Source organism: Melozone crissalis, unplaced genomic scaffold (genome assembly GCF_028551555.1).
Source record: "Melozone crissalis strain CALT ecotype California unplaced genomic scaffold, PUWL_Pcris_2 ptg000036l_1, whole genome shotgun sequence".
NCBI lineage: Eukaryota > Metazoa > Chordata > Aves > Passeriformes > Passerellidae > Melozone > Melozone crissalis.
The window spans coordinates 14,721,469-14,746,706 of record NW_026535814.1 but is presented as its reverse complement, the minus strand read 5'-3'; the positions used below and the strand labels follow the sequence as shown (position 1 = coordinate 14,746,706).

The 25,238-nt window shown below is 43.0% G+C and overlaps 1 protein-coding gene across 1 annotated transcript in view; it reads left to right on the top strand.

The window, feature by feature from the left end:
• The window catches only part of UBAP1 (ubiquitin associated protein 1), a 34,031-nt gene extending 12,336 nt beyond the window's left edge, over positions 1-21,695 (top strand). Inside the window, exons 2-8 of the mRNA XM_054283490.1 lie at positions 5,377-5,417; positions 9,768-9,892; positions 11,723-12,646; positions 16,010-16,048; positions 16,501-16,698; positions 18,030-18,131; positions 19,563-21,695. Of these exons, the coding sequence (XP_054139465.1) occupies positions 5,384-5,417; positions 9,768-9,892; positions 11,723-12,646; positions 16,010-16,048; positions 16,501-16,698; positions 18,030-18,131; positions 19,563-19,703 (1,563 nt within the window). The 5' untranslated portion in view covers positions 5,377-5,383 and the 3' untranslated portion in view covers positions 19,704-21,695. The remainder of the gene's footprint in view (positions 1-5,376; positions 5,418-9,767; positions 9,893-11,722; positions 12,647-16,009; positions 16,049-16,500; positions 16,699-18,029; positions 18,132-19,562) is intronic.
• Positions 21,696-25,238: the final 3,543 nt, after the last annotated feature.

The following is a 25,238-nucleotide window of genomic DNA, read 5'->3' as shown; positions in this document are numbered from 1 at the left end:
TGACCAAGAAATTGAATTTACTTGATCTCCTGGATTAAGTGCTACCACATCTGCTGTGGTAGCCCTTAAGAGTAATTACTGTAGATCAAGTTAGAAGTTACTTTTCTGTTAAGACTAGTGAAAGAGATGATTTTTCTTTCTCTTTTTATGGGTTTTTAGTTTGGGGGTCTTGGGGTTTTTTTGGCTTTAGTTTTTCGTTTGTTTTTTATTGTTGTTTTGCTTGATTTGGGTTATTTTTTTTGGTAGAAGAGCTGGGGAGGTGTGTTTTGGGCATGTTGCAGTACATCACATCTAGTTTTACAGCTCTATCCAGAGAGCTGTTACCAGTGGTTTAACATAATTGTCCGTTTTTGCAAAGGAGTACCCCCATGTGCTCTTGTTTGCAGAACTCTTAGAGGTACAAAGCAGAAGCAGTTGCTGCATGTTTTGGGGTGATGCCGTCTCTTTGGACACTGCAGTAAAAGCATAAATCTGTTTTGTACTGAAGTGAACTTATCAGCTTTTCGCTGAGAGAAGTCATAAGAGATCTGAGCTGTGTAGCAGTGGTTGAACACTTGCATAGACAGGAAGCTTTGATGAGAACTTTTTTTTTGTCTTAGCAACATGCACTGTTTTCTTCTGGTTTTGCTGTTTGACGCTATATATACAGAAACCTAATGTTGGTTATAGCCCTTTGCTTGCACTGAAACAAGTAGGTGCAGTGAAAACTGAAAACAATGTCTACATTTTGAACACCTATGATCTATTAGAAATCAATCTCTTGAAACAAAGTGACTTTTGCTTTTTTCTTTACTTTAAAATCAGTAGTTCATAAAATAACATAGGCAGGAATTTTTTTTTTTTGTTTACTTTTTCAGTCTTTTGTGTTTGTAGTTTTCAGACTAAATGGTGCATCCTTAGTAGTGCATAGACTACCCAATATGTATTAGCAGGTGAAATGGACATTGTGAGATCAGGTCTCTTTCTCTGAAAATCAAAGATGTGCTGATTTGATTATGGTTGATAACTTGAAGCATTTTCAAGTTCTCTATCACCCATAAGTTATTAATTTTTCATTTATTGAATTTTAGGTGGAAATTACTTCAGAGAATGCACATGGAATGTCTAGAATGTAGACATGTTTGCACCCCCTATACTCAGGAATATAGCAGCAAGAGTCCAGTTCTTATTGCCAAATAGTTAAATTGGTTTAAGTTATCATGAGTAAAGCAGTTACAGCTATTATTAGTGGTAGGATGCTTCCAACTTGTCTAGTCAGAACTCCTTCAGGAAAAGGAATGAAGAAACATGTAAATAATAGCAAAAAAACCACCCCTACTTCCCAGAAGCTCTTCATGAGTTGCGCTTTGTAATAATTTTTTTGTTCTCTTCTGTTGATAAGTCTCTCCCTTTGGCATTGCCTCTTGCAGCAAGTCATATTTTTCTGTGTTCTCCTCATCTGGCAGCACAACTAAATGCCATTCAAGTTTAAGTGATGACATGCCCAGTGAATTGCCTTGGTCACCTCTGTCTCTTCAGGCCATTCCAGCTCATCACCTCTCTGTGCCAGTTGTCGCTGCCATCAGTTTTGCCTTGCCACTCCTGTTTCTGCATCTTTGTGTTGTTGTTTGTTGTTGTGGTTGTTTCCCTGTCCCCCCTCCCCTTCTGTCATGATCACTCTGAGGTCCTCTGGCCTCATCCTCGGCCCTTGCTATGCTATGTTACTCTGACTGGCTGGTTTTGTGAATCCTGACCTGCTGCCTCAGTGTTACTAAGTGAAAAATTATACAGATGGGCAGGAAAGAGTTCACATCAGGTTGCTGGAGTTCCTTGTAACTTTTAGGTTCTTGCAGCCCTGATCCTCTCCATGGAGAGTTGTACAGACCCAAGAATGAGGGAGGTCTATGAGGAAAGTGAAGGGAGACGAGCACATCCTATTGATGATCTTTGTCTCAAATTTATTGATCCAGTTTACATACTTTTATAGTAGTGTTAATTAAGCTCATACATATTGCAAAAACTGAGCTCATCATTAGTTACAGATTACATGCCAACCCCTCCTTTGTTGCTAATACCTGTGGTTTTCTTGTTGAGACTAATACTTGTTTTTTATATTCTGCTGTTGACTACATTCAAGGACTCCAAGTTTTTCACCATGTTTTTCTCATCATTTGATCAAGGACGCAGTGTTTTTGTTTTTCTTGTAATCAGAAGGCTGAGAACTTACTGCTTACAGCTGCATATGATCATGGATTTTTTCCCTCAGGCCACATCTGCACAAAAACTCTCCAACAGGTCTACATTTATAAAAGAGAGCTTGTAAGTGGCTGTATGAGCACCCTGTAGTTCTATGCAACTAACCGGTTCCTCTAGAGCAGGAAAGGTGGTGTAAAAATTTTTTCTGTCCTCTGTCAGTTTACAGTGTGCAGTAAGGTACCAGGCCAAATCTGTGCCACCATGTGCTGTTGTGGCAGTGTCCTTCAGCATTCTGTTCTGGAGTCTGGAGACCAAAGGAAACTGTGGTAGAGTTGCACTTGTCCATCATCTGATCAGAGTAAAGCTTTGGAAGCAGTCCAAATTTCAAATTAAATTTCAAAATGAGTGGTAGCAAAAGTAAGCAAATCTTTACTGCACAGTGTAATTAATGTTAAGATAATGCCCAAAATCATAGTAACAAATGAGTAACTGCCTAAGTGGATGCAGATACTGTTTTCCCAGCTTGGACAACAGAGCAACAGCAGTATGCTTGTAACAGTGGTCCCTCACTAGCCTGTCAAATCTGATCAGTCATAGGACACTATTTTAATTAAAACTCCTTTGGGAAGGGGGTGATGAAATGTGCCTGGCAACCTGTTCTTGTGTTACTGTGTGTAGTGCTTAACAGTTTTGTTTGCTGACAATTTCCTTCTGAAGTAATGTTGTCTTAATACGTGCACACTCACAGTGCATCAGCAAGACCTGTGTGATATAAACTCAAATGCTATGTGAATCTAAAGTGACTGGCTCTTGAAATGATCAATTTCATGACTAGCTTGCTGCTGATGTGCCTTAGCTAGTTCTGTGGTTAATTAAGGTGTTGCATATGGCAGAGGAATAATTTTTCCACTGCATCTTGAAGGTAATCGAGACACTAGGTCAGCGTTAGGATTTTACTACAACATCAGCAAAAGCAAGATACATATATCTTATGTGGGGTGACACTGAAACTTTATGCAGCTTCAGAGTGATAGGCTACTGCAAAACTCCTTGGAATCTGGATGTGCAGTTTTGGGTTGTTGGCATTTATACGCATTGCCAGTTGTGTCCCTGGAGCAGTAACCTGTAGTAAATGGTGCTGCTTTGAGCAAACACCCTTATTAACTGAACCTGGCAAAGTGAGAAAGTTACTTTCTCTAATCAGAAGTTTTTGGAATCCTCTAAAAAAGGAGTTCCTTTTTAGTCTGAGATAGTAATGAGAAAAAAAAACAACTTTGAAAAATCAAAAGAAGTGTGTGGAGGTTTTGTCCCAAGTTAAGTGGGGAGCAGGCAGTGCTTGCACACAGTCTCCAGTGACAAACAGGGAACCGGTGAGGATGTGAAGGCTATATGACTTTACATATCACCTGGCTTTTTCACTAAAAACAATGCCTAATTGCTACTCTCACACAGAGGAACTACCAACACAACAGCTTGTCTGGCAGTGAAATCTGGGTCTGAAAGTGCAGCTGGTTTTTGTGCTGTTGTCTGCAGTCTGGGCACGGGGACCGGTAAGGCTTGTTCAGCCTCAGTGGTTGACCTGCAGCTTTTCTGGGTAGTCTGGTGGCTTTGCCCTTGACATCCTTCCTTGGATGGCAGGCTTGGCACTGTTTCACCTTCTTTTCTTTCTGTCTTGGAAGCCTTAATGTTTTGTTTGTTTCTGAGAACAAGGTGCCAGAACCAGTTTCTGGCTTAGTGGAATAGTTTCAGACGTAATAGCACTGCTGAGAGAGGTTGTTGAGTTCCTAAAAGCACCTGACAAACATTAAGCAGGATGACACAGTTTTTATGTGCAGCATGCACCTGGACTTGCCCAGCATGACTCACTTCCCCATGGCCCAGCATCTGCCCACTGTGTTTCACAAAGTCTGGTTCCACGTGGGTGATCTTCGTACAGCTTTGGCTTTAGCTTTGTGTAGGTTTCCCATTAGCCAGGGCTGGTTCATTTGTTGATTTCAATATAATGTTGAAAGGGATCTTTGCACTGCAAAAGGGGTTTTCCTAGAGTACTTGCAACTGGCTCTTCTTGTCCCCAGTCCTGTCAGCAACAGCAATAGCTAACCTGTGTAATCCTCACCTTCCTTTAATGTGTAATGTTGGCAGTTGGAATCTGCCATGGGAACAGTGTTCAAAAGAGTCCTTGACAAGAGGAATGATGGGCATGAATGTTAGATCTGTCCCATGTTGTTGTGCTCTGCTGCCTTTGGGGATGTACCAGAGGTCTCCATGGTTTTGAAGAACAGCTATTGGCATTTCAGTTTGAGATGGAGAACTTCAGAGACAAAGGGCAACTCTGAGTCCTTGTCATGTTACAAGGAGCACTTAAAAATAAATTGAGTTACTCTAGAAATTATGCTGTAGTACTTTGTGATGTACTTCTAATCTAGCAAAAAACCCCATGTTATTGAGTATACCATAAGCATCCTGGAGCAGAGTTTTAGCTGACAGCTAATTCTATCTTGATCAACTCTTTTCCTGAGCCAGGCCTACTCTGTTAAAAGTTGGCTAGCCACTTCTGTGTTTAACATCTTGGCCATGAATGATTCACATCCACATTTTTAAAGTTGTTGCTAACTGTTGTAGGTAGTGGATGGAGCCTGTTCTCATTGGTTTCTTGTGTGTGTCCAAGGTGTCTTTCTCTTGGTACTGTTTATTTTACACCTGTTTTATGCATTTCCTGGTGTATCTAGATGAGTGCCATGCTGGCTAACTGGCTGCATACCCAGTGCAGTAGTATCCCTTTTTTAGAGCAGCAGGGATTAAACTGAAGAGGATCAGCCTGGTATTTCCAGTAGGAAGAGCTATTCTTAATGCCAAGGGAGGCAGGGTGCACTTCATGAGGCTGGGACAGAGTGGCCTCTGTGTGCTGTGATCTGTAACTCCGTCTTCCTGTTCACCCTGGTTGTGTCTTGGCTCTTGGCTGTTTTGGTTTTTTGGTTGGGGCTTTATTTTGCTGTTTCAATTGGCAGACCTTGGTCTCAAAGTTATTTCTCTACTCAATTAGTTTCAAGGCTAAAAAATGTTTGCTTATCTGTCTTAGGAGCAGGCACATCAGGTGTCTGCAATGTATTCCATAACCTAGAGATAAGACTCTGGAACTGCATAAATGCACTCTGTGCTACATATACAAAATTGTTCAAGCTGTTTTAAAATGTTTTTCAGGTTCTAGATGGCTTCTAAGAAGTTGGGATCCGACTCTCATGGTAAGTGAGATTTAGCATCCTTGTCTTTTCAGTAGGATGAATCCTGCTATTGCTGCTGACTAATGTCCCAGCCTAGACAGTCCATAGAGACTAATCTGTTCAGCCTCTGAGTAGTTTTTTGTTAGGAACGAAGTGCCTTGGCTTCCTTCATGCACAGCATTGCTGATGCTGTGTTTGCTTGTTCTCTGATTAAACTGAAAATCAGTCTCTGGCTGTTCCCTGTTCCTTCATGGTAGAATAACATGTTCTTCTTCCCTAACAAATTCCCCTTCAAAATTAAAGCTGAACTGCTCTGGTGTTTGATCAAGTGGGCACTAGATCTGTAGCATCTTCCTGTGGAAGTCACATGAGAAGCTGAATTGAAAGTGAAGCTTTTAATACAACATTGAATTATGCTTCATTTTTGCTCAGCCATGAATTTCTCTCCTAAATTGGACAAACTTGATTCAGAAGGCTGATGAAGAAAAGACTCTATTTTTCTGTCTTCTGCATATGAGATGCATACAGTCATGCAGGTGATTGGTATAATGAAAGTTATTTGCCTGTAATGTCCTTATTTTTAAGAAAATGGCGTGTAATTTCAATGTAATTAATGTTGCTGTGGAACATTAAAGTTCAGTTTGTTGTATGTAATGTGGATTCCTCAAATCAGTAACTTTTCAGGCTATCAAAACTAATGCTTTTAGAAATTCAGCCTTGATCTTTCTGGATAATTTTTGCAATAAAGGAGTCCTGGGGAATTCAGTTTTTCCTGGAGCCTTTTATTTAGTCTTTCAAGTGTAAAGTTGAAGTAAGAATAGTACAAAATAAGAAATGTCTCACTTAATTACTGGGTTAAGGATAAATAGAAATAGTATATCAAAACTTCATTTTTGGATGGTCTCCTTCTTTGCTGTGGCCCAGTGACTTTGCTGCAAGACACCTGACTTTTTCATTTGGTACTTGACAGCTATTCAGCAGTTGCTCCTGTGTCTGAAAACAGTTTCTATGAACGCTCTGATCTGCTTGTCTTTTATGTCTGTTTTTATTTTTCTCCTCACCTAACCACACTAATAAAGGCTGCTCAGGGCCAGAATTCAACATGTCTTAAATATTTCCCAGAAAAGTATGGTGTGGTGGAACGTGCTGCTGGCTTGAAAATAACAAGGTCCAAACTAATGGTGCTATGAGCTGCGTGGTTAACTTGTGTGCTCCTTTGTGTGCCCTCTGTTCCTAATCACACTGTTGCAGTACTGTTTCTGAGGAGCAGTGGACCAACTTCCTTGTCTTAATTATGTCTTAAGAGATCAGCAGGGCAGTTGTTTCAGTCTACTCTGGGGTTGTTATCTCACTAAATGAGTTCTGGTTTACTGTAGAGCATCCATCCCCATGGCTGCCTTCAGCTCGGTGTCTCTGGCAGGCTGATGAAATCAGTCAATATAGTTGATGTAGCTCTTGTGATTATTGTTGAACAGCTTATTAGAGGTTAGAGGGCTGTCACTGAATCAGAATGTTTGAGGCTGGCAGGGACATCTGCAGATTGTCATGTCCAAACCCCTGGCAGGGTCACCTAAAGCAGGTTGTTCAGGACCATGTTCAAACGGAGATGAAGATGGGAACACAAGGTATGAGTGGAGGGAAAGGAATCCCTTTTCCTACGTGGATTATGCCAAGTGTGATGCTTCAATATTTCAGTTGTATTTTTGCTGTCGCTATACAATTTCAAAGCTTTTAAACTCTTATTTCCATCAATTAAGTAAGTGATTTGTGTGACCATAGCAACTAAGTTCCTTCCACATGGTTTCAAAACTGTTCCTCATTCATGCCTGTTTTGGTTGTTTGTTTTTTTCTGAAGTGTTTCCACTTTGGTGCCAAACTGGACACTTCTATGAGTTACACTGAAGTGGAGAGAAATCCTACTCTTACAGTAGTTTGTTGTGCCAGGAGTGTAGTACAGAGGTCAGGCTGACAAGTACACTTTTGCCAGGCCTATTCTCAGAAATTACTCAGTATGTTTTTAACTGATACAAGGATGAACTGGCTAACAGACTTACTAAATAACAGTTTGGTGAAGACTTGTTTCACTTAAACCTGTGACTGTTGTAACAATGTCTTTCATAATACCTTTTTTATGTAGGTTTTTCTCACTGCTCTAGAATGTGGAATTGAAAACAATTTGCACCCCCTACTCCTCAGTGTGTGCACTTGATCTGCTTACAGAAAGAAAAGGATTCTTGGCTTTCTGGATAAGAGTTTAGCTTCACCAAGCTAGTGCTGTTCTGATTGGGCTGAATTTTAAGTCTGAGGTATTTTGCCTCAGACTTTTTGCCATTGAATGTCCTAAACCATTTGAGGTGTTTTAATATGCGCTTATGGGCTTTTTCTCATACTTATATTCAGGATGAGGTTGTTAGCAAGGGTTGTTATTAAAAATATCAGTATACTGGGGAAGAAAGTAGGAAGTTTTTATTCCTTAGTCAAGCTTCTGGAGTTAAGCTGGCAGCTTAATATTGCTAGCTAGGTGGGCTTAGTATTTTTTATTTGCTGTGCAAAACAGGATTGCTGGTATGTAAACAGCAAAGTTTGTGCTTGTACCCTCTGTGGCTGGTAGGTGCTTCAGTGTAGACCACTACATATTGTCAGTAGATCTAATAAGACAAGGATTTGCATGCTGAACAATTTGAGCTTCTCCATGTGGAGAAGTAATCTTGCTGCACTTGGATCATCTGGTGTAGAGCAGGACTTGTGCCAGTGGGACTAACAGGTCGTGGTAGCAGCAGTTGGCAGATCCGATTGTCTGTGACCTGGCCATGATTTACCACTCTGGCTGCAGAGGCTGCCACAGTTATTTCTGTATAAGCAAATGCTTTGCATATCAGGCTCTCAAGTTGGCAGCTCAAGCACAACTTGGATGCTGTGTTGCAAAGAGTGGTAGTGTTGGCCAAGTGAAGTGCTGTCTGGATGCCGTGCTGTGCAATGCTTGGATATGTGATTCCCAGTAAGGATCACTGAAAACACTGTCATGTTCTACCTGGAGCATTTTTGTTCATCCTGGAGGTGCAGGAGGGATGTAGGTCTTTCATCCTGATAATTTCAAAGTGTCCTACCAGGACTCTGTGACCACCCAGCGTGTGCATAGTATGAGAGCTCACATAATGACAGCATATAAGCCTTTAACTGCAAATTGACAGGATGTTCTTGTTTATGAAAGCTGCTCAGCCTCCGGGAGTCTGTGGCTGCCTTGTAGATGAATCAACAGCGAGGGAACACAAACAGTACTTATACTGCCATATGAGTATGAAAATGGGTCAGATAAAAGCAGCAAGTCACAGTTCACTGAGTGAGGAGGGCTTGGTCACTGAACACCATCTTAGATGTTGTCACTAATGTCTTTCTGTATCTGTGTCACTCAGGGAGAAGCTACAAGTGAGGCCTAGAGTCACTCCTCAAGTTGTTACACATGTCAGAAACCTTGCCTGTGATTCTAAAAGCTTGGATGAGTGACCCCAGAGACCACTTTCAGTTAATGGAAAAGTTGTTTATATTTTGCGCTTTCTCATACTACTTCACAGTTGCTCAAGGAAAGCACACTAATCCTCTGGCTGTTTGGAGGTGGTTGAGCTCTAAGTGCTTTTTCCTTGTGAATTTGCTGGAGAAATGTCATCCTAGAAAAAAACAACAGATGTAGGGCTTGATAAAGTTAGATTGCTTTGTTTCAAAAATTAAAGTTGCTGTGTTAATAGCCTTAGTATTTCACTGTGTTTTGTTCAAAGTGGAATGACTTTGCTTCATTGCTTTGCACTTGTGACCGCTTTCTGTCCAAATGCTACTTACTATTTGTATGTCAAAACCTGAATTGTAGTTTGTCTTAGTTGTTCTAAAGCTGAGTAATTTTAAAATCTGCTTTGAATATGACAAAAAAATTGGCACAACTTTTTATAGAGATAGAATACAGTGTTCAGGAGAGCTTCAGCATCCAGTTGTGTAGGAATAGTGTTGTCACAAAGGAAACTAAGATACTGGTTGCATTGATGTCAAAATATGGTGGATTGTGGTTGTGAAGGGGTTTGCCTTTATTTTTAATTTTTTTTTTCTTAACAGTTATGGGCTAGAATTTAGGAATTAAACAAACTCTGACCAAACTCCCTAAACTAAGAGACACTGAGGTCCAAACAGCTTCAAACTCCATTTGTGTTGTATATCATATCTACATATATCGTACATATATCATACATATATCTATATATATCATATCTGGTGTAGATGCTGCAGTGGAGATAAAATAGCTCCCAAACACAGCAATGTGAGCCTGAACTGCATTCGTGAGTTGTGGGTTTTTTTTCTTAATACAATTCCTACTTCTGATTTCAGGGCCTTTCAGTTACCTTGATGATGTCCCATTTAAGATAGGAGACAAGTTCAAAACCCCAGCAAAGGTTGGATTACCCATTGGTTTCTGTCTGTCTGATTCTTCTCAACTTGTCAGAGAAGCCCAGGTAAGTGATATTTTGCCTTCCTGCTCTCTCCCCTCACCCCAACTTGTGGTGCTGTGCTGTACATTCCAAGTTGTCACAGTTTGCACACAGTCTTGTATTTCTAGAAGATCTGTTGGGCTATATAGAAAAGTAAAATATGATGGGTCATGCAGAAAGCTTCTAATTTTTATTGCCTTAAAACCATTAGGCATTTATTTTTAAGCATTTGTTTTAGTCTGTTTCAAAGAAGCACAGTAGTTTTGTGTGCTTATAGTTAGTGCTGAATGTTACCTTGACAAAATATGAATATAGTTTTTAATAGGATAAATCCTAAGAACTGATACACCCAGGCAATGACATAATTTTCTGTTTTTATTTCCTGGGTAGTTCTGAGTGAGAGTTCTTTCCTAGCTGTGGGGCAAACAGATTACAGCTGGGTACATGGATGGCTTCCCTGTCTTGAGGAGCATGTTTCTGCTAGTATTCTGCTTAAATAAATTGCTAGTAGCATAAAATCAATTCCTTTAGTGCAGCTGTTGGAAATCTAATCTCCAAATGCAGGTTGTGGTACAGGAGGTCTAATTGAATTATGCTTTCTCATTTGGATCCTTGATTTTCCTTGACCAGTCCAAATTGATGCTTGTTTTTACTTTGTCTGTGACATATTGCCATAGGTGGTTCTGCTTTTTTCTTGCTGTTTTTGTTCTCTCCCTGCCCTACATATTGCCTTGTTATCCTACTTCATGGCTTTTCCCTCATAACATTAAACAATTACCTGATTTTCCTAGTACCCATATTTCCACCCAGTTAAGCTGGTGTGGGAGAGCCAAAGCAGATACTGATGTCCTGTTGCTGGCTTGATTGTGCTGTGTCTCCATTTTTCTGCCAAGCTGGAGCTCATACAGCATAGTGTGCCTGGTCACCCTGCACAGTGTGGACTGTGCATCTCACAGTGGAATTTGACTCTTGTTATAGCTGTAATGAGCACTGTTTAAAAAAAAAATGCACATTCCCACTCATATTTTTAGTATTAAAAAAATATGTGGATATTTTAAGATGGAGTTAGGCTCCTCAGAATTATGCCCTTTACAGCTAAGCCACTCTGTGGTCAGTACACTGGTAGTGAGTAGATGCCTCCCTGTGCTGATCTGGCCTTAAAGGACCTGATGTTAAATGGGAAGAGCTTTTGAGATCCTGTCACATCAGTAACTACAGCAAACTCTGCTGCTGCCTGTGTTGTCATTGGAGTAGTCACTGTATCCCCTTTGGCTGGTGAGGCACTACACAAGTGGCAATGAAAATACTGCCTTAAACCAACGGGTGTAACACTCTAATATCAAGTCACTTAGAAATCTTTTAGGGGAAACTGAGTCGTACTGTATTGGCCTTTGGATGTACAAATACTCTGCTGAATGACTTGTAGAACTTGCGGACTGGGGATAGTTCAGTGGTGCTACATCAGAGTGTGATTGTTCATCTAATAACTCGTTAGATTTCCCCTTGCTACCTCCCTTGTCCTGGGGGAAGGTGAGAGGGCTGTGAAACTGATCTTGGGATGATGAGTAGTTCTAAAGCAAAGCTAAATGTAGGAAGGAGGCAAAATACAGTTCTCTAATCCAGGTTGCAGCCAAATTTTACTGTTAGTGGCAAAATTAAGTACTTCTGCTGTCTGCCAGCTTTGTTAATCTGCAGGCTGTTTAAAAATGTTGCTGTTCCTAGTAATTCATGTAGCTCTTATTCTCTTTGCATTAATTTATATTACTGTTAGAAATAGCAGCTATGATCCTTATAACTTCTCTTGTTTTATTTTTTTACTTCCCCTTCTCCCCTTTCCCCTCCATGTCCATTCAGTATGACTTCTCACTGGAAAAGAAAACTATTGAGTGGGCTGAAGACATCAAAAACATTCAGGCTGCCCAGAGAGAAGCTGAACGCAAGGCAGAAGAAGCTCTAGCAAACTCAAAAGCAGCTCCAGAGGACAGCACCAAGATGGGGTTCTCAGAGGGACCTTGCCCTGAAGCCATGCCTCCTCCTATTAACCCCATCCTCGCTAGCCTGCAACACAATAATATTCTGACTCCTACTCCAGCCAACACCAGCTCTGTGAAGCAAAAGGTCCTCAGTCCACCTCGTCCAAAGGCAGATTTCAACCCAGCTGATTTTGAATGTGAAGAAGACCCATTTGACAAACTGGAATTAAAAACTATCGATGATAAGGAGGAATTAAAAAATATCCTTGAAATTCATGTTGGTACTACTGGGCCGATTGTTGCCCAGCTGTTAGATAATACCTTGCCTAAAGGAGGATCTGAGTCTATGTTGCAAGATGAGGAAGTTCTGGCATCCATAGAAAAGGCTACGTTGGACTTCAAACCCGTTCACAAACCCAATGGCTTTATCACTTTACCACAGTTGGGAAACTGTGAAAAGATGTCCTTGTCTTCCAAAGTGTCCCTTTCCCCCATCACTTCAGTGAGCAATATCAAATCCCTGTCATTCCCTAAGCTTGACTCCGATGAGGGGGATCAGAAATCATCAAAGCTCACGAGCACTTTCCACAGCACTACCTGTCTCCGCAACGGCACTTTGCTTAGCTCTTTGCAGACCTGTGCTCAGAGCAAAGCCAGTGAACTGAATGGACACCACATGCTTGGTCTTTCCGCTCTAAATGAGGACAGTGGCAGGGAGACATTATCCTCCTCATCCAGGCTGTCTTCCCTGGCTGTTTCGACTGTTTGTACAGAAGAAGAATCATCTCAAAGCACATCAACTACGGTAAACATGGTGTGGAGCTGGTGTGAGAGGTGGAGGTGCAGAGGCAGCTTTTGCCTCTAAATTGCCCTGTTGCTTTGGTTATAATTTCATTTGCTAGGAGTGAATTGTAGATCCTCTTAATGTACGTGGTAAATTGATCAGTCCAACAGGTCTCTGTGGCAGTAGTTCTAAACCTCAGATTATTGCCCTGCATTTTGCCCCAAATTTGACATTTTTAGACCAAATCCAGTGATTGTTTTTTTAGCTATTCAGCTCTCATTTGTTGTTGATAATTGCATACTTTTGAGCTAAGCATATAAGGCATCTTCTGTTTACAGTCCTGCATTCTATCCTATCCAGATGAGGTGTATCAGATTCTGAAGTGCTGTTAGGCTTTGAGTCAAATCTCTTCTGGTTTTCTTCCTTAGTTTGCTTATTTGCTGGAAACAATGGGAAATGCAGGCTTCTCAAGGAATAGAAGTAGTAATAGGTTAAAACACCCAGATGTGCTGCATCATTCAGGGAAGAAAAAAGTGCTTGCAGTTGACCTGCAGTGAAGTAAGCCTATTTTTGTTTAGCTTCAGTTTTCTTCCTGGCATCCTTTAAAAACGTAATCTTTAAGAGGAAAAAAAGATAGTGATGTGAAACCTTGTATTCACCCTTTCTTGTGAAGGAGGGTAGAGTCATTGCTCGGTAGAGACCAAAACCAGCGTGAAGATCATCTTGTATTTTTAATGTTACAGTTGCTCACCATGCAGCTCTGAGATGCGCAATTGACGAAATGAAGAGTCAATCTTGTTGCAAGTTCTAAAATTACTTTGAGGAAAGTAATTTCACATCAGGTGTTGTTTTGTCTTTGTGACTAAGAACAGAGATTAGATTAAGTTTGTGGGGTTTCTTTACGAAGAACCGCAGATCCAGACCCCAGTACTCATGAAGCCTAGTGAAAGCTGTGTAGTCAAATCCTCTTGCTTGTTCTAAAATAATAATCTGGGTTTTTTCTCTGTCCAATAGAGGCAGTGTTTCAGTGATTCTGTGGTTTTAGTGTCGTGCTGTAGGTTTTTATGTGACACCATGTGCTGTGAAACAAGTGATGCTGCTTCTCCCTTTTGTCCTCACAGCTCTTTTCAGGGTTAGATAAATGCACTCATAATTGTGAAGTACAATATTCTGGGAAATAGTGTATCTGACAGAGCAGAGCAGCTGATTGTTGATGACTGGAACAAATTCAATGCTGTTAATTGTGGCAGGAGCAGCAGCAATGTGCTGAGCACCTGCTGACTGCTGGAGGTCTCAGGTGTGAGAGGGGCCTGTATGCCTCAGTTATGGAGCACATGGCATCTCTGGGGATGAAAGATCACTTACAGCTGGGTAGATTGGCATTAAGATGCCTGAATTTACACTCAAAAAATTAAAATCTCTCTGAATTAAATTTTTTTCAAGACCAAAAGGGAATGTGTATTCTTGACAGTGTTGTAAGAGAAGATGCAAAATAGGAAAAGAAAATAGACTTATTAGGACAAGTAATAAGATCAATTCATTAATTTGAAACTATTTATGCTTTGGAAGTAGTGAACCAAGAAATAATTATGGTGACAGAATTTAGTTCTTTGTGTTTAAGTTCCAGGACTTCAGATTATACTTGTTTTATGTTTCCATAGTATAATTCCACTGAAAAATGATGGCTGATATGCAAGAAATTTAAGTAAATGCAACAAAAGAATTTAATTACATGTAACAAAAATCCCCAGAGTATGAAAACACTAGAAGAAAATCACAGTCATCTCTGTGGCTGGGAGCAGAAGGCTCATATCCAAATGTATTCCATAGTGATTTTTTTTTTCCCTCACAAGGTTAGAAATTGTAACTTTGAATTTGCAGTTACCGTGGGGGTTTTTGCTTTACCACTGAATTAGATCTAGGAATCTTTGGGTGGAAATAAATCTATAGTTTCTCTGAGACTGCATAGGTTCTGTGGTGGTCCCCTCTCCTCACTTTCACTTTTTCTTGAATCTCAGCATGTTGATTTTTGCAGCTTTAGCAGAGGTAGAAATGACTAATGAAGACAGGAGATTGAAATTAAACTTAAGTAGATTGTGTAGGAGGAGTTGGCTTTCCCAGACTGTTGAATCTCTGGTATCAGAAACAGTTTTGGTTTTCATGGATTCCGTGTCAATAACAAAGCATCATCCTTCCGTTGATAACCCACTGGCTGACCTCAGGGCTATTTTCCCAATTTCAATGTATCCTATATTCCAGTGCTTTTTGCCCTTGAAAAAGTCTCTGGAGAGAGGATGTGTCTGAAGAACACACCATGAGAATAGGTTCTTGGATAGCCTAGTGCATTAGAATGAATATGATGTCTCAGGGTTGGTTTTCTAGAAGAGAAATCCTTACCCTGGAAGATGTTTGGGAATGCAGAACAAAACCTCCTTGGTGATGGTTTGGGGTCTTTGGGAATCAATAAATGGAAATTGTCAAAATCCTAGTGGATCTTTTCAGAATTGGTCTTCTGCAGAGGGTTTTTTGTTGTTCAGTTTGGGCACTAAGAAGGCCTTTCTGAAGGATGTGGACAACCTTTCAAGCAATCTGTGCTGGCATAATAAGTATTAAGAAATGCTAAAAACTGCAGTTCTTGGTCCACAGTGATTTCTTGCAGTCTGTTTGAATTCTGTTTAAAACGCAGGAGTTCTGAATGTATTGAACTGAAACGTGCAGCTTTGGTGGGGCCAAGGCCTGGCTTTGCACTGCTGTTAACTTGGGCAAGGTTGTACAAAGTGGTGGGGTGGTTCTGCAGAAGCAGAGCAGGTGAGCAGCAGGGAACATGACCCAGCCCTGCTGGTGTGCTGGGAGTGGGACAAGTGCTGGGCAGAAATCTCACATGTTCTTTTGAGCCAGTGTCACACATAGTTCCTGTGTGGTGTGTGGAGTTCTGTGCTTTGGAAATAGAAAAGAGGTGTATTTTTCTCTGACCCCTTCACATAGTCAAAAAGTCCAGAGAAAGTTTTAGGCAATGACTTCAAAATTATCACTGTTATTCAGGCAGTGCAGACTTGGTGAGGAGCTGAACTGGGGCTGTGTGAACAAGCAGCTGTTACAGTGACAGAATAAACAGTTTTGTAATTATTGTGGGGGTACACACATCCTTCTTGGAGTATAATCCATTTGTAGAGTGCTGAGAGGAGGAATGATCAGTATGATGAGGATGATTCTATAGTTGCAGGCAATGGGTAATGCCAGCATCTTGTATGTGGAAGCCTGATCAGACCCTAAGGTCTCCCATCCTGTGGTAGAATCTTCTATAAAATCTTCCTTGCCCAGCTGTGGCAAATTCTGCTGACCAGTACATGATGTTTATACTTGTTTTATTTGTGTGTTGTCCAGCAGGTACACCCAGACTACCAGGAAACAGAAAACCCTATGGTAAGTTTCCAAATACACCTGTGGGCTTGCTTGCATTGGATCATGTTTATGGTAATCTTGGTAAGTGGTGTTCCTTTGAGTACAGAAAACCATAAGTCATGAGTAAACCTGAGGTGAAGGAAGCAATCTGTGCTTCCTTTGAGGTGCAGGGTTTGGCTGTATCCCAGCCTTCACTGTTGCAGAGCTTGGGTGTTCAAAGGCTTTGGTCACACCAGTAGGAGAGGGTTCATTGTGGAGAATCTGGGTTGTCGATTGTTGCTTTGAAGGTTAAAAGAGTATGGTGGGAATCAGGCTACTTGGTTTCATCCTCACAGTGTGTAACTTCCCAAGGGCACTCTAGAAAACCTTTTGAATTAATTACATGGGGTATTCTGGTTCCAGCACTAGGCAGAAACAGGATGTGGGGATACAGGAGATGACCATCACCTCAGCCTCTGGGTTTTCCCCCTTAGGTAACACACCAAAACTTTGCTGTGTCTAAAGTGCCCAATAGCAGCAGCTGCACGAAGTGGCCGGGCGGTCTCGCGGCCGAGCTGCAGCAGAGCCTCTCCCCCAGTGAGAGGCACTGTGTGGAGACTGTGGTCAACATGGGCTACTCGCCTGAGAACGTCCTGAAAGCCATGAAGAAGAAGGGACAGAACATAGATCAGGTAAGAGCTCGTGCAGTGCAGAGAAATGCTTGATTGGATGCTGGTTCTCCTGGGAGGCTGTCTTGGGTCTGCAGAGTGGGCAGGGGAAATACTGTTACTCGAACAGGGGGTTGCAATCTAAAGCTTGTGCTTATTTCTGGTGAGAGTGCTAGAGTCAGCCACAGCTGTGGTGCTGGGTTGGAGCCATGCTGAGTTTGGGATGGGCCCTTTGCTCTGTGTGAAACTGGGGGGAGAGATTCTGGGTCTCCCCAAGAGCCACAAACACATCCAAAGGAAGCTTAGCATGGCTCTGTGCTGTGTTAAGAGCCATGTGACAGAAATGCAGTCAACCTCCCTTGTTCTGAGCATGAGGGTTTACAATGCTGGCATCTCTCCTTGTGGAGAGGTTGGCCCCTGCAGGCCTAAGGCAGCTCTGACAGGCAAGGCCCCGCTGACCGACTTGTGTGCCCTGGTGCCACTCCTTCCTGCTCGAGCGCTGCCTCCAGTGCCTGCTCAAACCAGGTCACTGGGCACAAAGTGCTGCTGGGCAAAGCGTGGCTCTTGGATCTGCTTCAAACAAGCACTTCAAAGTGGGAGAGGATGGCCCAACCTCCTGTGCTGGCCCTCAGCAGGCTGTATGCTGCACAGAGCATGTCCCAGGGACTCCTGCTTGTGGGACTGATCTGCTGGCTCTCTCCCTACACATGGAGAGTGGCTTAAGCTGTGCGCTGGAGTGAACTGAGCTATCAAGTGGAAAAAAAGGTCCCTTAGGAGGGCGATTTTAAATCCTGCTCTACTTGCAAGCACTGTTCTTTCACATACCTAGCATTGCCTACCTGACCCTTCCCCTTAAAGCTGATGATGGATAAGAAATTTGGCAGCAGTTTCTGTGTGCGTGAGCTGGGATTTGCAGCTCACTTGCTGATATGCTGAGCTGATCTTCAAAGGCTGACTGCTCTCAGATTGCATCAGCTCTTGTGGCTGTCTGAGAGGAAGCTAAAAGTAGACATGTCCTGACTGCTGGACCTACAGATTCATTTTTAAAACTTGTATAAAAAGCACAATGAAACTTCTACTTTGCCATCAGAGGGCTAAAGATAGACTTCTGAGGCTGCTTTGACTAGAACTGAGGGGATGGTCAGAGAACTCAGCAGGACAGAAGGGTTTGTCTGCTTTCTCTGCACAAGCGCTTTTATAAGGAGAGTCTCAACTCTGCTAGGAAGGACTGTGTCTCTGTTCTTGGTGAAGTGCTGGGTAGAATCGTGCTAACCCCTCTGTGTGTACCAAGCTGACTTTCAGCTGCCTGTTGCAAGTGCCTCTCTGCAAACACAGTTTTTCTTCATTCCCCACAGGTTTTGGATTACCTGTTTGCACATGGACAGCTTTGTGAGAAGGGCTTTGATCCACTTCTTGTTGAAGCAGCTTTGGAAATGCACCAGTGTTCAGAGGAGAAGGTGAGGGTGCAATGTGTGCAGGAATAGAAAAATACGCTGTGGCAGGGAATTCCAGCAGCAATTCCTCTGGCTGATGTAATGGCTTTCATGGTAATGCTGCCTTGTTTCCAAAACTGACTGCCAAAGGACATCTTTGTGTTGATAAAGCTAAAAAATGTTAAAGCATTAGAATTTCTCTGTCCCATTCCATTAGTCTCATTTGCATCCATTTTTATGGGGACAGGATTTTTTTTAAGACCCTGCTTATTGTGGTTGAATTGTTTTGAATACCCAGAGTTATCTTGTGGGCCAGGTGTTTGGTACAGATACAGTTAACTTCAGCAGCAGCAAATTGTCTTTCAAACCTTGCCAGCCTGCCTTGGCCATGAATTTTCTCCCTTGTGCAAGTTCAGCTGCTCAGCAAATTGGGTTAGGGCTTGCTCTGGAAGAAGCTAGAAAATGCATGTGTTGGTGTTGGGGTCTGGTTCACTGTCTGGCTGCTTTACCAGCACCACAGGTACAGCAGGAGCAAGTAGCAAGGGCAGAGGACAGGAGGATCTTTTAAAGTCTGCCATCCTATTGTGTGACAAGTTATTACATGAAGTCTTTAGAGGTGCAACCCAACTCCCTCAAAAATAGATACATGCCTTCCTGCCTCTTTGGATGAGTGATAATCTTATAAACAGAGCAATAGCAGTGCAAGGATGGAAAGTAACTGAGTTTGAGAAACCCATTTGCTATTGGCTCAGCCCCAGAATTGGAAATTGCTGGTCTCCTGATTGTCCATTTCAACCTGCTTGCTTGTTTGGGATTTTTCCTTCTCATGTAGTGGCTCAGATGCACTGTAAATGGCAGAGGGTTCATAAAAGTGATCAGCTGACTCACTTCTTGCTGTTTTATTTTTCAAAGCTCAGGGAGAATTCAGGGTTGATGTTGGAAATATTGTATGTACACAGTGGGGTTTGTGCTAATCCTCCAAGTTTGCCCTAGATCTGAGAAGCCAGTTGATAGCAAGGGCTACTGCACTGTTCCTGAAGTCCAAGTAACTTTAAAAAAAATCAGGTGCAACAGAAGCTGCTGGATTGGGCAGCTGGGTGCCATTAATCAGCATTTTTGGGATCCCATCCTGGGCCAGGTTGATAAATTAACTTCTAAGAGAGACAGAGACACACCATGGCAGACTGAGCTGTGGCGCCCTGGTTGAAGAGGGTTTTGGAAGTGAAGGATGGCAAACAGGGGACTGAAGGTCCCTGTAGGCTGCTGTGCCCAGAGCTCTGGTGGCTCTGGTGTGAGCAGGCTTTATCCCAATAAAGCTGGAATGGGCTGTGCTTGTGGAGGAGGAGTCCACAATCATGGCATGCTCAGGTGCTGAAGACAGGTCTGTGCTAAACCTCCACAAAGGACTGAGCCATCTGCTTTTCTCTTGCAAATAACAGGCTGTCTGTCTTTCAGATCACAGAACTTCTCCAGTTAATGAGTCAATTTAAAGAAATGGGCTTTGAACTCAAAGACATTAAGGAGGTCTTATTATTACACAACAACGACCAACACAATGCTTTGGAAGATCTAATGGCCCGTGCAGGAGCCAGCTGAAGACACATTCCTGGATTCTTGGCGTGCAACGGAGCAGGAGCAGCCCCGCCACTTTCACATCCAGTGTGACTTGCTCTCAGCTGAAGGAGTCCAGCTTTTTGCATACAAGGGAGAGTGTCTGAGCAAGCCTGCCTGCGTGCATCACTCCAGCATTTCTCTTTCCACTGAGGGCCAGCTTTCATTCTTAAATTAAATTTTAAAGTGTCCTTTCCTAAGTTTCCTTTTTCCAGCTTGGCCACGGAAAGTTGAGACTGCCCAGCCTCGACTGGAATTGTACATAGGTAGAGATGGAGTGGTTCCCCCCTCATTGTTGCACTGGAGTTGGACAGAAGAATATTAAGTTGGTTCTGAAACTAGGATGCTTTGGTTCTTTGAAGCTGCTTTCATGGTGTCTTGTCTGCTTGTACTGAATTACTTGACTGTGTCACAGTCCAGATTACCTGGTTAAATTTGACCTTTAGTGCAATGGAATTTTATTTTTTGGTTGAAAGTTAGTCTGTAACTTAGTAAAACACTGGTTCAGAAACTGTCACTATGCATAAAGAGAGAACCTTGGTTTTTTTTGTCCTCTTGGTTTTTGTTTTTTACCCATGCATCCAACACTTTTGCCAGACACGAGTGTCCAGTGCTGAGTGGTAGGTTCCCTTGAAGCAGGTAAGCTGTGAACTCGACCCAGACCTGCAACTTGTGTTGGTTCTTGAACCTGAAGGCAGAGAGCTGGGGCTCAGTATTTTAAATCCCCCAGGCTTGTAGGATATTTAAGACAATGCCCTGCTAGAAAGTCAGTTAATCTTTTTGATTTAAATAATACACAGTGTGATGCAGGAGATTTCTTTCAAGCACTTTCTTTAAAACAAGTATACTCACTGCATTAGTTCCATTTTTCACACTGCTATAGAATTACATAATAATATCTAGTACTACAAATCAGGTTTGGGGTTGTTTTTGATAGTTCAAAGTGTTACATTGTACATTGATCAAGTTCTAAATACATGAAATATCAGCAGTCTTGAGGAATCTCTAATTTGCTAAATATTTTGATTCTGCAGAAGAACAACTAATAAAACCCTGCAATATAACTCCCAGTGTCATGGTTCCCATCTCTCATGCTCTTTGGCTTCAGCAGACGGGGACCTTGCTGGATCCTGCCCGCCCAGGTGCTGCCAGCTCCTGTGGGCATGTGTGAACACTGTTGGGTGAACACCAGAGGTCTCTGGGCTGCAGCTGCAGTGGTAGAAGGTGCTTTGCTTCTCTGTGGCTTATTTCTGTTTTGTGGCAAAACCCCAGCCTAGAGATCCAAACTCACGTTAGAGCCTGGAACTGGAGCATCGGACTGCTGGAGGGCAAAATGTCTCAGCCCATTGCACCAGTGTAGGTTTTTCAGTAGGAGGTTTCAGCTCATCAGGACTCCAAAGGGGATGGCATTTGTCTCCATTATGCTGTTAACTCTCTATGACCAAAACATCCAATTTGGGCCCAGTGTGCACTCATGGAATTCTCTGTGGGGTGCCCAGCTGTGTGAATTAAATGTTTACTTAAAATGATGCAAAATGGGGATCTGCTGGCAAGTATCTAGGAGCTGTGGACAGGGATGATGAGGAGGAGCAGGGCAGGTTGCCTTGCACATACCCCGTAGTGTTGACTTGCACCATTTTCTAGTGGTGGAGCTGAAATACAGATTGTCTAAAAAGGACATTGAGCAGCTGGCAGGACAGCAGCTGCTGCCTCTGTGAGTGCAGGTAGTGCCCAGCTTTTCTTCCTTCCCAGGTGAGAAGTGCAACAGTGAAGTGAGGAAATGGGGTTCCTGATTATTTGGAAAATGTTGAAAACAAAATTCAGACTGCTTTGCCATCACTGCTGAGAGCATTCGGTTGTGTTGCTCGTTCTGGTTTTCTCAGAATTGCTACCCCAGCAAGTCCCCATCTGATACCAGACAGTCTGGAAGGGGCAAGAAGTCTTTGCCAGCAAAGAAACAGCTATTTAGTTCAAACCTCTGAATAAAATAATCTATGATTGTATTAGTGTGTGAGTTGTTTTTTTTCACAGTTTCCCTCCAAGGTCTGGCTTTTAACCCCACAGAATAATCACTCTGCTTTTTGAGCTCTTGGGGAGGTGAAGATAGGAAGTGGCAGCTGTGAAGATGCGAGGTCTTATTTCAGAGAGCCATGCCCACCCAAGTCTACCCTGGTGACACCACTCTTGCTTTGGCAGTGATGTTTCTGGATTTAAATCCTTGGGTGGCTGAAGGCATGAAGGGTATTGCTATGTTGGCATCTCAGAGAAGAAAATACCAGAGTGAGGGGTTAAGGGGGTGGCTTAGACAAGAGGAACTGCTGAATGAATGTGTAACAAGAGACCGTGTGTGACCAGAGTTCAGTGTTCAGGGTGCTGTGCAGCACTTGTTAATCTGGTACTGTCCAGGCACAGTTCATTGGGGGAGGTCCTGCTGGCTGGAGCAAGGCTGGGCTCTGCCCTGCTGCTGGCTGGTGAGAAGATTGGCTGCATCCCCGGTCACACTCACGACTTCGGAGCTTTTCCTTAGGCTGTCAGGTCACACTGATTTATGTCCCTGCTGTGCCTTTGTCAGAGGTTCTGTCTGAGGTCTGTGTGCCTGGGCGGAAAGGCTGGTGAGAAGTGTAGAGGCAGTGCCTGGACTGGTGGTTGTGCTTTCAAGGAGAGCATCTTTGGGCTGCCTTCTGCTGGTTCTGGACAGGTGCTGCAGGGCCACCCTTCACCCCATGGCAGCCGAGGGCTCCTGATCCTGCAGTCGGGCTGCCCCAGTGCCCCAGGGCTTTTCTTGCCCGGCCTTGTGGCTCCTGCTGCAGATCTGGAGCACAGAGCCCGTGTTGACAGCGTTTTGTGGCTGCTCTCCAGGCCAGGAATGGTCAGTCCAGCTGTGGATCAGGGCTCCTGAAACTTTCCACACCAACAAGCCCTGTGAAAATTCCTTTACAGATTTCCAGCCCCACTTAATCTTCTGCAGTCAATTAAATGGACATTTTGATGATGTTTACCTAAAATGATTTTCACCAGAGTTCTGTAGCAAACTGAATTTTATTTTAAATTCTGTTAATTATTGAAATAAAGTATCAAGCCTTTGCTAATAAGCATTAATAGTCATTGTTGCATCTAAATACAAAAGTGAATCCATTTTAGTTCTGTGTTTATTTGATGGTACATGGCCAAGCTCTCTAAATCTCTTAGATTGCTTTTATGACACTTTAATGTATGTTCAAGTTGAAGTGAAAACCTTTTGTAGCAGTTGTCAGTGAAATATCAAACAGTAGGAAGGGGATGATACTTAAAGTGTTAATTTAGCACATTTTCACACAAGAAATTAAAGCAGCAACTAGGTAATAAACCTCAAAGGAGAGAGAAAAATGTTACCATTTATGACAACAGCTGGATAGTTTCTGTTGCACATGAGGAACCCATTGTTGGTATCTTTGGGGTGTGCAGCAATGTCCATGTTACTGTCAAGTATGGGCTGCTTTTCACAGCCAGCTTTATTTTATTTTGGTCAAATCTCACCTTCAGTAGAGAAAATAAAATTTGGAGAACAGATATAATAAAATATTTAAGAAGTTATAGTCATGTGGATTGGCTGGATAACCCATTAAAAAAAAAAAGATTGTATCAGACATTGGAAAATTGTGTGTGGTTGTTGTTTTGATTATTTGTTGTTTCTCAGTGTCCCTGGCTGTTCCTCGAGGGAGCAGATAGTTCCTGCACTGGGAACTGCTGCTGGGGCTCAGATCTGCCAGATTTGCTTTTTTCACAATAGATCAGATGGGATTCAGAGGTGGCTCCAATCTGGCAGCTGATTGAACTCACGTCTCCTTTGCTCACAGAAATTTTTGGTCACTCATCTGTCTTATCACAACTGTGCCTGCAGATTCTGAGGTTAGGACATGGCACTGTGGGTTGTGCAAATGATTCTTGTGTGTTGCTTAGGAATAGCCAGCTTCTGTAAGACACTCTAAATGCCAGTGAACATACTTTGCTCAGATGCTTTTTAAAAACCTGAAAGAGTGATCAACCAGCACTCATTTCCCAAATGTTAGAATACGTGGAGGGAAAATTTTCCTCCCTTGCACCGTTTCTGACTGGGCATCACATTTGCATGTGACCTGTGCACACATCCTAGAGTCTGACCTTTTCTTTGGTTTCAAATAGACTTGCCAAACTCCTCAGCTGCTCCCTGACAGCAGTGTCTGCTGCATGCTTGCTGAGAAAGTGCCCACATCTATTTTATGCTATCAGGAGGACTACCCAGCTGCCCTGTATTCCCCTCACCTTACTCACAGGAAAGCCCTCCCTGACCCCAGGAAGTGGAGGGAATTGGTGGTTTTAAACACTTGTGGTTTTAGCAGGGTGCTGATCTCCCACTGCTTTACAGCTCTCTGGTGGCTGTCAGGCACCACTGCTCTGTGCCATGCAGAAATACCCAGAGTTTTGCTCCTGGGATGCCTCGTCTCCCTGGGTGAGTGAGGGAGGCTCCTGACCCAGGTTCACGTGCCTTGCTGCTGGTCTGTGACCAGGACACAGGAGCCGTTTTGAGAGCCATAACCTCAGACCCCAGAGAAACTCTGCTCTCTTCTCCACAGAGGAATCCAGTCTCAGCTGCACGATGGAGACTAAACAGTGCTAAAAACAACAGCCAGGGCAGCGATGCGGGATTCGCTTCTATTTCCCAGGCCTATGCTGGGTGACATTCCTGGGAGTGTTTGCACCAAATATGCATCCCAGAGTGTCACTGTGATTACTGTCCTGCTGCTCAGCCCAACCTGGGCTCCTCAGGGAGGCTGTGCAGGCAGGCAGCAAAACCCACAGCTGGTCAAACAGCAGTGTTCCGTTCCCCTTGGCACTTCTGGCTACTGAGCAGGCTTTGAATGAGCTACCACAGGCGCTACTGAGGAGACACAGAGATGGATGAATGTGCTGCGACAGCCCTAATTTTGGAGTGGGAGCACACACACAGCAAGCATGTCTCGAGGTCACTGGTGCCTTCAAAGCAAATGGACTGGCTTTTTGGTTCAGATGCAATGCTTGCAGCACCAGGGCTTCTGCAGGGCTCCAGCTGATGGCTCCACAGCCCTTGATTCAAATACCAGTTTCACATGACAGTGCTGTCAGCAGCTTCTGGAAGCCCAGTGCCTCCAAGCAGACCCCGTTTTCATATGAGGAATCTGTTCAGCTCTGTTCAGAGCAGGCACTGGATATGGTGTGCTGCCAGTACAGCTGCTGGCGTCTTCCTCTGGGCAGCAGCATGAAACCCATGTGCTTATTAACGTGCCAGCTGGAATCTTTGCTAGGAAGTCCCTGCTAAACCACTCCTTACCCATAACTTAAAGCCACCTCTTTCAGGAGCTCTGGAGGGTTCATCCCAAGCATTAATTCAACAATAGGTTTCCTTCTTCTGAAACTGACAGCACTTCACAGCCTGCCCTGACATCCAAATACTTAATGTGTAACAACCTCTGGCTCCTCTCTCTTTCCTGGCTTTTGTTTGCAAAGGCTTTTCTGGGTAGCTTT